The 16,282-nt window shown below is 35.5% G+C and overlaps 2 protein-coding genes across 2 annotated transcripts; one reads left to right on the top strand and one right to left on the bottom strand.

Annotated features, from left to right (window-relative positions):
• The first annotated feature begins 49 nt into the window (after positions 1 to 49).
• On the top strand, positions 50 to 7,834 carry LOC126823664 (peptide chain release factor 1-like, mitochondrial). The gene is made up of 8 exons (XM_050552632.2): positions 50 to 140; positions 1,134 to 1,617; positions 1,848 to 1,933; positions 3,041 to 3,224; positions 4,431 to 4,594; positions 5,180 to 5,297; positions 5,607 to 5,682; positions 7,327 to 7,834. Exons 2-8 carry the CDS (start codon positions 1,146 to 1,148, stop codon positions 7,619 to 7,621), a joined length of 1,395 nt encoding a protein of 464 aa, XP_050408589.1. The 5' UTR covers positions 50 to 140; positions 1,134 to 1,145; the 3' UTR covers positions 7,622 to 7,834.
• Positions 7,835 to 9,543: 1,709 nt separating this feature from the next.
• On the bottom strand, positions 9,544 to 15,717 carry LOC126823673 (glycoprotein 3-alpha-L-fucosyltransferase A). Its single transcript, XM_050552645.2, has 3 exons — positions 15,450 to 15,717; positions 14,350 to 14,463; positions 9,544 to 13,022 (listed from the first exon to the last, which is right to left on the bottom strand). The coding sequence occupies exons 2-3, from the start codon at positions 14,361 to 14,363 to the stop codon at positions 11,930 to 11,932; spliced, it is 1,107 nt and encodes a 368-aa protein (XP_050408602.1). The 5' UTR covers positions 14,364 to 14,463; positions 15,450 to 15,717; the 3' UTR covers positions 9,544 to 11,929.
• Positions 15,718 to 16,282: the final 565 nt, after the last annotated feature.

Raw genomic sequence — 16,282 nt, 5'->3', positions numbered from 1 at the left:
CTATTTCGGTCCGTTTCTATTTCTTGTTACGTTATTATTATAGCGGTAAATCCAAGATGTCAGCCTCTATGAACACGATTGTTTACAGTAGCTGTGAATCTGTGAAATAGTATCTAATAATTATAAGAGAACTGTAATTGGTACCTTAAAACTTTCTTCTGTCAGAGTGATTAAATGTTCTATTCAGATAAAAATTTGTGTTATGAAATGATAAAATCAGACTTGCCAGGCAACACACATATGATATAGGCCTATGGCTAATGATGACCGATGTACATGTAGAATAGCATGTGTAAGCCTAGCATACGGTCTTATATTAGACTCTAGTATTTAGATCAGAGATTTAGATTTACTCCAAAATGAGCATTACAAACAGGCATTAATGTTATATAAATTATTAATTAGACGTTTATTAACATGACCCATCCAGATGACTAAAGGCTTACTCCATCTTGCACCACTGACAAGTGGCAACCGCTCTAGAAAATTCAGATAAACTCTCTCAGCGAACACCGGGATTGAACACGGTACCTCCAGGTTAGCAGGCCAACGTCTTACTCACTAAGGCAACATGGCACCCCCTAGCCTAATATGATAACTTCATAGACGAAGCCAATCTATAAAGTAACGGACAAAATTGTAAAAAATAGGGTTGTCAATGGTGATTTATGGCGCATATTTGGACCTAAATATATAATATTCACTACATCATCAAGTTCAGATAAAAGAGAGAGAGAGAGAAATGGAGTTTAACGTCCACTCGACACAAACCAGGTCATTTCGGGACTAACATATGGTTTAATTTTTTATTTCTATAATTCGCTTGCGCGTAGGGGTCTTTAGCAGTGGGAGGAAACCGGAGGACCCGGAGAAAAAGTTCAGATAAAGCTACGTACAGTGTTGAAAAGAAGAGTATCGTCTCTTTTGCAATTAGGATACAGATTGTATTTTATGATTAAGGCCTAAAAGATTTTATTTCTAACCAATTGTACATGTATGTAAAGAAAATTAAGTGGAATGTACGAATTAATAATGTATTTTTGCTGAAAACTCTAAATGACAACATACATGTACTTTTGACATACGCACACTATTTGAATTAAACAGATTTTTTTGGTTATTTTTCTTTCCAGATTTAGATCAAAATGAGGATGCAGTTGTGTCAAACACTTAATAATGTCACTCTGAAGACATTTATTAATCACTATCAGAGGTTAGAAAGAAAGACCTTCTCTGTAATGAATTATAATTATTTCAAGTTTAAAAAGCGAACATTTAATTTTCTTGAAGGTACAAATATTCACCCTACTAATAAAAACCTAGAGAAAATTACCGGTCAATTTAAAATAAATTATTGTGAAAATTATATACCACCCAGAATTAACGTACGTAAATATGCTACAAAATCTGTAAGAGATCGGTTCACCTATACCAATCCTAAATATGCAAGTTATTTATCAAGTATAGAGGAAGAAATGAAAACATTAAGTGAGGACAATACAAACAATCTTAGTAAATCGGATCATAAAAGATTAAGAGAGATTACACCGGCTGTCGAGCTTATCAAAGAATTAAAGATGAAAGTAGCTGAACTACAGGAACTTTCAGCTTTTGAAAGTAAGTTTTCTAAATATTATTATTATGAAAGTTTATATTCATCCTTTTCATGTATTAATATAGAAGTGAAAGAATGGTTTAACATGTGCATTTAAATCATAAGGGCTATCATTGAGTCAAGTGACATGGTTTTGATTCCCCGCTTGTACGTCGCTTGTCCAACCTCGTCGGTTATCTCCGGTTCCTCTGGTTTCTTTCCACTGCTAAAGATGCCAGTATTCTCTTTTTAGATAAAACTCAAGATCAAGAAATGGAAAATATGATTTTAGATGAGAAGAAAGAATGTTCTGATAAAATTCAAGAAATTGAAAATCAGGTGAGTGTTAATGAAAAAGCTTCTCTTGAAATGAAAAGGGGTTAAGTGGCTCTCTTTTTTGTGCCAACCGAGCTAATGAAGATAGGCATATGCCATGCAAGGGCCACAGTGGCTCGGTGGGTAAGGTGCTGTCTTATCAATCAAGAGATCCAGGTTGGAATCCCAGTGATGGCTAAGAAAGTTCCCAGGGATTTTCCAGCATAGATTCTTCTTGTCAATGGTGCAGGATGGAGGACCTGGCAAGGAACATTGTCTAGTTGTTGGATGGGACAAAAAACCAAGGTCCTGTGTAAAGATTGATGTGCAGGCAAAAGAACCCTTGACAGCTTAAATTCGAAATAAGGATATGCTGTTGTGCCGCTGTCCTTGCAAAATTTCTCTCATAGCACAATGATCATCTTGTGGATGCTGTAGAGGCTAAGCTGTCGTCTGATTGACTTGGAATTTACACTTTATGTTTATGGACTGCTGTGAGCTTACATTTCGTTGAAAACGCAACCTATATTTGATTATTTCACAGAGCAAAAATATATATTGGAAGTTAATGCGACTCATTTATTTCTAGTTTTACAGTATCTTGTGCTTGACATGATTACATGAAACACAGAGAGTAGTTGGGATTGGGGAATGCCACTGCTTCTTGCACCACTGTACATCAAGCATATTGTTCTCTCAGGTAGAGTTGTCTGGTTAGCGAGACATACATGGCAGCTTGCCAACATACCTGTAGACACGAATACAGTCTCTGATAAAAAGAAAAGTCAAACTTTATTTTACACAGAGAATAAATGGGAAATGGGGAATGCCACTCTTTGGCAAAATTCTCCTACTGCCTGACACATCCAATACATACCTGTAGACTTGGGGAGAGATGGTTCAATTTTATTTAATAATTCGCTTGAGTATAGGAGTCAGATTAGCAGTGGGAAGAAACCGGAGGACCTGGAGAAAATCAAGTGACTGACGACACTACTCCACGTCACATACAAGCTGGGAATCAAAACCATGACACTTGACTCAATGACAGATCTTATGATCTTAAGGGTATGCCCCCACCCCCCAGTAGATAAAACTACATGATATATTCTGACCAAATGGCTATTTCAGTTAGTAGACGTATTGTGTGAAGAAGAGAGAATAGATAATAATGATATTATATTAGAAGTTACGGCTGGAGTGGGCGGACAAGAAGCCATGTTGTTTACAGCAGAAGTGTTCAACATGTATATGAATTATGTCACTTTTAAAGGATGGTCGCAGGAAATTTTAGGATATGAAATTAGCGATCAAGGTAAGAATTATACCTTTATTTTGTTCCCACTTAGATATATTGTTGTTTCCTCTACATGTAAATAAGATCCATCTGATTAATACACAGATCCTATTTCATTTTGTTTTTTATTGTTCAAAATTCTGTTTAATTTGTCTTCACTAAACTAGGATCTGGAAGAGTTGTTACAAGTAAATAACTCACGTTATTAGCCAATCTAATGGTCTGTTGAGTCTAGCCAAGTGCATGGAACTGTGGGAAGACAATTGCAGTGTAAGAAAACAAAACAAAAGTTGTGTTTTGGAATAGCCTCTTGGAACACTGATGCTTATTGGTTAATCGAATGACTGACGTCATCGGGTCCAAAGTCACTTGAATGACCCCAGACGCGTCCTCCCTCAATATCCAGGAGGTTGGATGGCCGAATGGTGAGCACGTGTGCACTGTAACATAAGGTCTGTCAGTGAGTCAACTGGCGTGGTTTCGATTCCCCATTTGTACATGACAAGGAGTAGGGTTGCCTGTCCAACCTCAGTTTTCTCCAGGTCCTCCGGTTTCCTCCCACTACTAAAGACCCCTATGCAGAGGGGATTATTGAAATAAAATTAAACTATATGTTCATCCCGAAATGACCTAATTTGCGTCAGGTGGACGTTAAACCCCATTTCTCTCTCTAACCCTCTATAACCGGTCAGATATTAATGTAGCAGAACTCATCGAAAGTGTCAAAAACAGAATGAAATAGTTCCATATTTAATCAGATACTAAGTAAAAACATTTATTGAAAATGATATTGTTTGCTTGCATTAACCCGTTAAATGCGTAGGGCGTTATATTATGTCCTGGACAACTGCCTCTCACCGTGTGTAGGGCGTATATAACGCCTTGCAGGTATTTTCCCCAATCTATTCTTCGAACATACGATCGCAGCATGTGTAGGACGTTATGTTACACCTGGTCGAGGAAATCTAATTGAAGGGAGACAACTCTATTTACCATTCGTTTTAATATGGTTTCAGACTACTATCATTTGTATTCAGGAATAAAAAGGTCCAAAATGACGTTTTTCGTCAAATTAATTACACAATAGGGGGTAGTTAACGTTTTAAAAACTACAAAGTTAACGGGTTAAGCTTTGTAGCTCATTTTCAAAACTGCCAAAAAATCTGTTCTGAAGCTAAAGGGTTAAGATAACTTCTTGCACAAGTTGTATTATAACTATTACAGGCGGCATAAGAAGGGCTTCAATGGAAATAAAAGGAACCAATGTCTTTAAACATTTAAAATATGAAGGTGGTGTCCATAGAGTTCAAAGAGTTCCCCAAACAGAAAGGAGTGGGCGCATTCATACCAGTACCATGGCCGTAGCTATCCTTCCCCAACCAACTGAGGTTTGCATTAAATTATTCTCTTGATTTCAATGTGCACAATGATATTGTTACTTTCTGTTTGTCAGTCATGGGTTTAGAGCTTCTCTGGCAACAACGGGTCCAGCACTATAATATGATCTTCTTGAAATTCATAAACATTGTGTACCTCAAAATTCTATGTCACATGTAGAGTTGTGGCTGATAATTCTTATGAAATTGACACTACAGAACTCCGGGAAGATGGAGATTTAATTAATACCTCCATGTTTTAAAAAATCAGCTTTATCCTTAACGAAAACAATATTTGGCATTTACTCATAACAGTATATAGAGTAATAGTAAGTGCAGGAGGAGCGCACTGCATGCAAACTAAGACAAACCTGTGGACAAGACACAAACTACAAATATCAAATCAAGTGAATGGATCCGGGGGGTCAGCCGTAAACATCCACAGCACTGTACAGGCTTCACTCAAAATGAAAAACAAAACAGAGATTTATAAAAAAAATAATACGATCGGTCTTGGGCGATCCCGAATCGGTGTTTTTTGATGGCGATAGTCTGCCAGTTTAAACCTAGTCTTGAGAATGTGAATATATATTTCAGATCGATGTTGTATTACACTCTAAAGATTTAAAAATTGAAACATTTCGAGCTACAGGAGCTGGTGGCCAGAGTGTTAATAAAACTGACAGTGCTGTAAGAGTTATCCATATACCCACAGGTAATTTCACCGTATGAGGGCTTTCACCTCAACTCAAACCCAGAAACTTTTAAGATTTGTTTATAGATTTGATAAAGAGTTGATAGTTCTCACTATAATAGTGAAAAGGTAGATAATGAAAAGAGAATATGCAGATAATTTCAGTCAAATTGCTTTACTAAATATTAGCGATTCAATTTTAGGCAAGTCTTGATCGTCATTACTACCGTTTTTACCACGATAAACAAAGTCTTGATTATCGTTTTTATGGTTATTTCATCTACAACAAAATGTATTCATATCCACTAAATACAGTATTGCTTTTTTCAGGAATTGTTTCTGAGTGTCAAGAAGAAAGGTTCCAGGTTAGGAATAAAGATAAAGCAATCAAAGTCTTAAGATCAAGGTAAATATTTTTAATTGATTAAATAAGATACAAGATGACCAACTGATTTAAGGTCTTAAAACAGAGGCAGCCATCCCATTTATACACACTTGAAGGTGGTTGATGGGCAACCGGCAAAGACAGCTCAGTGTTATTGCTTCTCTGTGAAGCCAACCATTTCAATATAACAGGGAAGTGGATTTTATATATTTATTCATTGAAGAATGAAGGTGCTAATGTAATTACAAGCAAATGTTGACAGGGTTGTTGACATGGCAAGTCATTATCAAATGTGGGTGTAACCCTACAGGCAGATTTGATTTGTTTCTTCTCAAAGAGTAAAATGTTGATAACATTTTGTTTCTCCACAGAGATACATGTACCTGTTTGTGTACTTATGATTGCTAATGATTAAGTCACATTCAGACAAACATACCATTATTTTTATTCTGTGGAGGGAGGTATTTTGCCTGTTCAGGTGTCAATGATGTCAAAGTTCTTTATCTGAGTGAAATGAAATGAAATGGAATGGAGTTTAATGTCCTACTGTTATGCTCCAAGCTGGGCTAATGAAAACGGGCATACGCCATACAGTATGCTATGAGGGAAATTTTGCCCGGACAACGGCACTACGGCCTACTCTTATATCCAATTCCAACTGTCAAGGGATCTTTTACGTGCACAACAATGTGTACATGGGACCTCGGTTTTTTCGTGCCATCCGAATGACTAGACAGCTGTCCTTGTCAGACCCTCCGTCCTGCATCACTGACAAGTGGGAGCCATGCCGGAAAATCTTGAAGAACTTGCTCGGCCAATGCAGGGATAGAACACCCGACCTCCAGGCTAGCAAGCCGGCGTCTTACCCACTTAGCCACCGTAGATGGCTGCGGTCGTGGCTCAGTGAGTAACTCTAGCTCGTTAACCAGATGTCCTACGTTTGCTCTTGGTGTTGGCTAGGATTTTCCAGCACGGTTTCGGTGGAGCAGGATGGGACGGTGGCTTATTGGGAACAGGACTTTCAAATTGTGGAAGTTTCTTCTCACCCATACCTGAATTTAAACCCTGGACATCCTTGTCAAGAGGGAGCCATGATGGCTAAGTGGGTAAGATTCTGGCTAGCTAGACTGGAGGTCGTGGGTTTGCTCCTGTTGTAGGTCGAGAAAGTTCATCGGATTTTTCCGACATGGTTTCACGGTTTCACCCTTGTCTGTGGTGCAGAACAGAGGGCTTGACAAGGGCAGATGTTTAGTCGTTCAGATGGGACAAAAAACGAGGTCCTGTGTACACATTGGTGTGCACATAAAAGATCCCCTAGCAGTTGAAATTCGATATAAGAGTAGGCTTTAGTGCCGCCGTCCGGGCAAAATTTCCCTTGCAGAACAGTAGGACATAAAACTCCATTTCATTTGATTTTATTTCCTTGTCAAGAGTCCCATTACCTCATTGCCAGGCCTGGAAATAACGGTTTTAGTTGCACCTGACAAATTTCAGGACAGGTATTCATAATATCAATAAAAAAAACCCAAATTAATGTTGGACAAAAAGACAGGTCTGAATTTGTGCCTTACATTGTCAGTGACCTGTGCCTTGTTTCCAGACTTACTACTTGCTCAACCAAGTAGTCCCATTAGTACTTATTTGTATGCAATCTTTGTTATTCAGAATATACCAAAAAGAATTAGAAGCACAGATGTCAGAACAAAAGGCCCTGCGCAAATTTCAAATGGGAAGTGGTGGACGGTCTGAGAAAATAAGAACTTATAATTTTAAAGAGAACAGAATAACAGATCATCGTATACATCAGAATATTTTTAGTAAAGAATTTTTATCTGGTGGTCAAGACCTAGATGACTTGATCCAAACATTATGGACAGAATCTAAATACCTTTCTTTAGAGGCTATGTTAGATGACTATTGTGAAAGCATCAAAATGAGAGAAAAAAAGAAAAATTCTTAAGCATTTATTATCAAATTGCTGTATGTGGTATTGCTACATAAAATAAATACTTATTTAAATAAATAAATCAACAAACAAAAGTTTATTTATATAGAATGATATTCAACAAAAATAAATGCTAAAAGAAAAGTTGATAACAATATACTGGTCTATAAAAGGCTATATATGTACTTATGTATAAATTAAAACTGAATGTTATATATTTAATGGTATTTGGTTGAGATATGTTAATCCAAAGGAGATAGATTTGCTAGAGATCTGATGGGTTTCTGAGCAAAAAAAATTATCAATCTATGGTTCATTTCTACAATGCGGTAGATCATATAAATTGCATTTAAAATCCTGTCAAATTGGTACATTTTGTGTATAAAGTAACCAGAAAATGAGGAGATATTGAATGCCATAGTTTGGTTTCCCACCTCGAGATTAACCTGTAATAGGACTATCTATTTATCTTTTAATCCAACTGATAATGATTTAAACTTTCTTTTTTTTAAATTCCAATATTTTGGATTTGTGTAAGATATACTTAATTAACTTCTATGATGCTAAAATTTGAGGCGTGTCATAGTTAGAAATATTGATATGTGCCATAAAATGTAATTAAAATGTAATTGACCATTACATGATTTTTGGAATGTAATTAATTACATTTCCATTACTTAAAATCATCCATTACTCATTACATGACCATTACTTAAAAAATATAATGATTACACTCCATTACCTTTACACTTAAAAAATCAAAAAATAACACTGTGACTTATAAAAAAATCAAAGAAAAAATACCTCTGTGACTATGAAAAAATCAAAAAAAACCCCAAAAAACATCATGTGATCCTGATCCTCTTTAATGTTGGTCCAATACATTTTTTGCTTATGTCAATGATAAACAATAAAATGATGGTTGTTTATTATTCTTTATCACCGCACATTAATACGAATAACAACAGCTACACAAATCTGTTTGATGTTTACTGTTTATTTGAATCAACATGTGGCTTTTAATTCAACTAAATATCGAAAATTCAAGTAACACACAACTTAGAACTACATACACTGCAAGAGAAATCAATTATTTTGGACCCATGTCCACTGCATAGATAATAACATCATAATTCCAGATCTCTATTTCGTTTTGTTTATACATTCGATGGCCTCTACTACATGAAGATCTGACCAGTTGTAGTGGGAGGTTGAGTCAGGGGTCATATGAGCAGTTTTTGACCCTATGATGTCAGACATTTGATTAAACATGCATTATGCAAGAGCAAAATCTGCTTATTACAAGTCTTTCTTTAGGCCTGAAATGTTATCTAAATTATCAATTAGACATTAATTAACTTATCCAGACCATAATAAACTCTCGATGTCAAGGCTAGCCTTCGATGTTGGCTGGATTAGATTCCTATATGCCGCTAACGGCTATTGATAATTAAATCAATAAACGTGGATAATCGAGACTATGCTGTTTATATTAATGATTTTAGACCGAGACTATGCAAAAATTTCACCCGCTTCTTTCTCGGCTCATAGTGGATCAATTTGACTGAAATTTTCAGCAAATTACCTTTACACTATCTAGTTTTTAACTATTATAGCGAGAACTGCCACCTCTTTATCTTATCTCCCATAATGTATCTTTAACCAATCAGCGTTGATGTTTCTAGTGGAATACCCACAGTCCCATGCGTCACACGCTAAAAACTTGCTGCAACAGACTGTTTCATTGACTAATCCCTCACACCTAGTAGAACTTGGGTTATATAACAACTCTTCCAGATCCTAGTGTAGTAAAGACAAGTAAAACAAAATTTTTAACTATAAATAGGATCTGCATTTTAATGAGATTGCAAATTTGGCATACCTACAATCGCAAAAAATCATACCCGATCTAACTGCATAATCAGATAAGTAAATCAAAAAAAAAAAAAAAAAATTTATTAACAAAATAGTTGCCAGTCATCACAGAAGATTACAATATTCTCAAATAAAATTATAAGTTGAATTTCATAAATTCATCTGACCTAATAATGCTGTGAATTGAGATGCCTGTCTGTAGCACTCATGTACATAGCTTATACATGAAATACAATCGGATTAAATCACAGATCCTATTTCGTTTCGTTTTTTTATAACAACCAGTGTGATCTTCATTTCGTGGAGACCATCAAAAGTATAAAGATAGGTTGCCTGGCAACGAAACATATGCCCACAGCAGGTAAATCGTCCAAGTGGTCGACAAGGGTTGTCGCATATTTATTATTTGTAGGTAATGGGGGGGGAGGGGGGGGCATTTACAAGACAATTTCATACAGATCAGTTTTGTAATTTTTGTCATTTGAGGGTTAAAAAAGTTTTACAAACTGAAACAAGGGCCTTAACTCTGGAAGTAATTTACAGAAATTGTTGAAATTCGACAGACTTTTTCGTTAATGATTTAAATAATGCATATAAATTTCATACAGATCAGATGATAACTTTTGTTGTTCGAGTGTTCAAAAGGTTCAACAAAGTAAAATAAGGGCCATAACTCTTGAAGTAATAGACAGAAAAATATCTGAAATTCAATAGGAGTCTTTCTTTCACTAATTTAAATGATGCATATAAATTTCATACAGATTGCAAGGATGATAACTTTTGGGCTTCGTGCATTCACAATGTTCAACAATGTGAAACAAGGGCCATAACTCTATATGTAATTAACTGAAATTGCTGAAATTCAATAGGATTCTTCGTTCCACTAATGATGCATATCGGTTTAATACAGATCAGCTGATAGATTTTGTCGTTAGAGCATTCAAAAGGAGCACCAAAGTGAATCAAGGTCCATAACTCCAAAAAAAATAAACAGAAATTATTGAAATTAAATAGCCTTCTTCAACTCACTAATGTAAACAACATATATCAATTTTAAAACAATCAGATGATAAATGTAGTCTGTAGAGTGTTCACAAAAAATTGTGGACGACGGACGGACAGGGCAATATACAACCACATTCACATTGTCATGTAAGCATATAAAAAAATGAAATGAAATATAGATCTGTATTTTAATGAGGTTGTATAAAAGAAGAAATGTGAACATATATTAATAATGCCATCTTGTAAATAAACAACTCTTAATTAAAAGCATTCCTTATGCCAATTATAACAATAACATTAACAACACTGTACAAGGATATTTAATTAATTGGTCAAGATTAGAGTTTAACATGTACATATAAAATGGACGTTTATAAGAATATAATGCTTACAATTTTAAAATCTTTAAATCACTGCAATCTTATATAAATTAAGATAACTGATTATAATTATATGCTTATTTGGTTACCATAAAAAGCAATGGAACTACAAAACTGGATCTGTCCTTCCTTCGAAATAAATAACTTTAATTTGTTATGGTGAATGAATCGAAATGTAATACCAGGTTTTCTATTGAATGGATTTCGATAAAACATGGAATATACCGTCCTTATCACAATCCTTCACAAACAATAAATAACAATAAATCAATAAGCTGGAAGGTTGAGAGACAGAATTTGTGATATTTTTCCTAATTACCGTCAAAGGAAGATACCCCCCCACCCCTAAAAAAAAAAAAAATCTAACTATAACAAAAGTAATAAATAAAAGAAGTGATCAATGTGTAACTTAACTTTGATCAATGCCAACTTCCACATTTATCTCATTATTTGGAAACAATAATAATAACAGTACTTATGTAATGTGGTATGTACATTAATTTACATACATGTACATGTATAATAAGGCAGGCTAAATGGGAGGGTTTTTATAAGATTCAATATTCCATAATGAGAAAACCCAGGGCAAACAAATAACATATGTACGGTATGTAGCATGCTTGGTTTATGTCGGCAGTCAATCGACTAATTGTGAATATAAGTAATTGTCTTTAATTAAGACATAATCAGAAACTGTTTACAATTTCTATAAATTATAGTTACTCGGTACTATAATGGCTATTTTTGGAATAGTTATCTTCTTGGGTGAGAGTGACACGCTTCAAATAAAGTCTCAGGCTCCTCCAATTCAAGTAAGATCAACATGAAACTTTACATGCTTGTTCCTTGGACAATTCCATATCAATTACCAGCCTTTGATTTTTAATATGACGTCAGAATTCCAAGATGGCTACCATTACATCATGTTCGGTTCCTGATCCATATAGCACACCTGTACTTATTTTTTTTTTTTTTATTAAATTAAGAAACAGGACATTTGTGCCTGTACCTGTAGTTAACTGCTTTTGGTCTAGTTCCACACCCTGAGATTAATTTTGAGCCTCTATTTTATATCATTCGGTTCCCAACATATATCCTTACGCCACCAGTTATCTACATTCTCATATTGCTTTTGAAAATTGGACGAACATGAATTACGAATACGCTGACATAAATCACAAACTGGAAACGGCTCAGGTTCAATTACATCATAATACTTTTTCCACTCAAAATATTTTTCATATTCTTTCGGATTATTGTCTAAAAATACAAGATAGTCCGCTAATTCACTGACAGAATTAAAATCAGATGTTTGAATGACTGATTTTTTAGGTAAAATGGCCGAATAGTTTGCACCACCTCGGACCACAGGCACAATATTACGTTTTAGCATATGTAGAGCTTTTTCACTGATGTAGTCTTTGCACAGGGAATTCTCAAATGAAAGATAAAACTTGTAATCATCTTCTAACATTTTCAAACAATTGTCATTACTATCCTTTCCGCACGTCAAAGTTCCACATTTTCCATAAATATCTACCTTGATTTTTTTCTGGAGTTCTGTAACAAATTCATTTCTTTTACTTTGTGTATAACAGTTACTGACAAACCATGCAACAAGTTTCTTTTTCTTACTCAGAGTCGTTTTGTCAATCACAGAATCATTTTGAAACTTTAATTTGGGAACTACTTTTCCATAACCGAACCGCATATCAGAATCATATCTGTAAGTCATAGTCCAGTTAAACGAATTCGTCCATTTTCCCAATTCTGAATTACCGGAATGAATCGGACTTTCCACGGCAAAATAAATCCATATTTGATTTGGCTGTTTGACAGGAGGGGGGCCTGATTTATGATGCGTGTAAAATATAACGGCATCACTTTTATCAAAATCGTTAGGGGTGTCTGTAAATTCGCATAAATTCACCGGACAATCAACAAAATGCTTACTTCCCATTTTCAGTTCATAAAAACTTGGAAAAGATTCCAAGTATATGAAGGTTTTTCTTCTTCCATCAGGCGGACTATCAAATTCATGTTGCGGTAGATACTTCAGTTTATGACTAACAGTAGCAAAATGTATGGTGAGGTATGTACAGATACAAGCAGTCACAATAACACATATGTTAATTAGTGGTCTGACTTGTGAAAATCTGCCAATAAAAGAAAATAAACAGTGAGTTATTATTATTGCAAAACATTTATATAGTGTTGTCTTCTTAAAAGTGCTTTGATGTGCTTTAAATTACATACAAGTATATGTCAACAAAATATATGGCTGAATAATTCAATCCTAACATTATTTTCTACTTATTTTATGTCACCATCTTAATACCTCTTCTACTGGCAGGTTGACAAATGAATGATACAGCATTTCAGATTGATAAAATATTGTATAAGAATTAATAATTTGCTGATCAAGCAGGCCTATGTGGCGCCCCAGGACAAACGTTTCAGTGACACCCCACCCCTGTATATGTAACTGCTTTGTTCAGTGCCTGTGCTCAGTTGATTTTTTATAATTTTAATATACAATTTTTTATACTTTTAACACTTTATTTAAATAATTATTAATACTGTATATCTTGGAAAAATCATAATTCTACCCTCTCTACCCTTGCTGAAATATGAACTGGTTTATACAGGGGTGATTTGCTATCTCAGCCCACACTGATCCGCAGTGAATTTTCGCTAGGCCGCTACAATCACTGATAAGGATGACATCAATGCGACTTAATGAGTCAAATATTAACTTTTTTCCACTGACAAATTAAATTCTAAAACATTTTTTTGATGTATTAGAAAAATGAATAAAGACGATTGACATATTTGTAGGTAAAAATTATTTCCTATTTAGTGTAAATGGGTATTAAAATGACTAAAAGGCAGCATTCTGCCCAAAGCATTAACGTCTTATGTAAACAATGCACGCGCCATTCAACCGATGATTGACGGCATGTGCTGTGATGGCACGAGTTAAAGGCAGTCATCTTTTACAGAGATGATTTTCCGCCCCCAAGAAGTATCGCCCATGGGCATATGAAATGAAATGAAATGGGGTTTAACGTCCTACTGTTCTGCTCCTATACTGGCCTAATGAAGACGGGCATACGCCATACAGTGTGCTATTAGGGAAATTTTGCCCGGACAGCGGCACTATCGTCTACTCTTATATCGAATTCCAACTGCCAAGGGATCTTTTACGTGCATTCCAATGTATACACGGGACCTCAGACCTCCGAAGGACTAGACAGCTGTCCTTGTCAGGCGTCCTTGTCAGGCCCTCCGTTCTGCACCACTGACAAGGGGAAACCACGTCGGAAAATCCAGATGAACTTTCTCGGCCAATGCAAGGATCGAACACCCGACCTCCAGGCTAACGAGCCAGTGTCTTAACCACCCAGCCACCGTGGCTCCCCACGGGCATATGCCTCCCTCAGCTTCCCCCTATGTGACGGCCCTGTTTTAAAGGAAACTTACTTGCAATGTCTCATGTTGATTTAGTCTGATTCATTTGAATTTTGAACTTGTAAGTATTATTTAATTAAGAACCGACTTCTTAAATATTCCATTTCTTGATCACTGGACTCTTCCCTGAATAAAAGAATCGATCAGTTAATAAAATATAATGAACAGGGTGGATCCGGGGAGGGGGGGGGGGAGTACATCCAATCCACCCTTGCTCAGCTACATAAAAAGAAATTGTAAAACAACACTTTGTATGAAAAAATTGTCACGGGCATGTGCTTTATCCTTTATCGTCAGATGGTTCTACTACGACAGATGGTCTTCTGACAAGCTTAGTCCTAATGAACCTTAACTATAGGCCTACGTGCGAGATAGATATATCGATGACAATTTTGACATTATACAGAAGTACAGTTCATCAGAAAACATCCATGCCACTTATTTTCCCGATTATATTTTGAGTCATAATTGTGCAAAACTCTATCTTAGGCTCTTGTCAAGTTATCTGTCTCCCGGTGTATTGGGAAAAAAAACCCAGTCTAGTTTATGTGATGAATTTTCTTGATCTTGATATTTTGGTGATTCACACAGTCATGATCGGTTTTTGTTTTTCTATTTTGCAAAGTTTCCTATCAAAATCGTGCAGAAGTGATTTTATTGCATATCAATCAGTAAAACTAAAACGTAGTACCCTAGTCTAGTAGTTGTATATAATATATTTTTATGTAAAATACCAACACGAGAACTGGTAATGTGGAGGTGCGGTTAGTGCTAAATGATAAGGCCAGCTCAATTTTTCGTCATAGGTCACAAGATGTTGACAGGGCTAGCACTAATCCCAACCCTAACCTGGACCTACATGTAGCCCAATGGTTACCCAAACCTACAATATTGCCTATAATCACGTGCCCTAACCTTATTTACATGACAAAAATTGAGCTGACCTTAAAAAATAGATTTTGCCACAGAGGTGCGAAAGTGCAAGCGCCGGGGCGTGGTTGGTGGTTGATGAGACTAGTCAAAGTAATCAATGCTAACTTGTAATTTTATAAGTAGATCCACCCCTGCCCTGCAGATATAACATTATATTATCATAGACATCCTATACTTACCATTAAATTAAATACCAGAGGCATTATGCCTACATAACTAAATTAATTTACTATCGAACGACTTTTACCAAATAGGATGTTTTTATTCCCTGTAGCTTCCATACCAGGACCAATCCATTCGTATATCGTCGGGTTTAAAAGAAATTGCCAAGAACATTAGGCCAAAATAAACCCTGTTAATTCAACAGTTCAGTTCGACACCACATCTCTTTGACGTATCAGAGCTTATAATTGTATGTATGTATTAAACATTTGATGTGTTCTAAATAGTATTAGCGATTTTTAACTAAAAGATTAATTTTTGACTGGCTCTGCAGCGGTGATCAAGGTCAAGGTTGTAAGTTTCCTAGCCGAGGCGTGGCGATTGTGGAATAATGCGAATATAATTAATATCGTACACGAACTTATCAACACATAATAACCTCTTATATTACTAATAGTAGAATTTAAAAAACCCTAGCAATGCCACAATATCCACAAATTAATTTAATCATACAAATATAATAAAGGTGAAAATACATTGACCATGTTGTCTGAAAACTAAAATTAAGGGAAATAACTCCGTCATGACTAATGTGAACTGTTTGTGCAGGCCATTAATTTTTGACAATACAAAAGGATCTTCGTGTGAAAATAAATATATAAAATACTTGTATATTTCTGTTCTTTTTGTTTTTTAACACACCTGACCATTGTGACTTCTGCCCGTCGTCCATCCACCTGGCCTAAACAATTAGTTCACACTCATTAAAATTTGAAAGAGGCGGTTAAAGAGATGTGTAGCCTCGTGTTTCTATAACAACGAGAGTGGGTTTTACTAGTTAAAGCGAGAT

Source organism: Patella vulgata, chromosome 6, assembly GCF_932274485.2.
Source record: "Patella vulgata chromosome 6, xgPatVulg1.2, whole genome shotgun sequence".
Classification (NCBI taxonomy): Eukaryota; Metazoa; Mollusca; class Gastropoda; family Patellidae; genus Patella; species Patella vulgata.
Note: the sequence above shows the minus strand (reverse complement) of the source record. Positions and strands in the feature narration are given on the sequence as shown.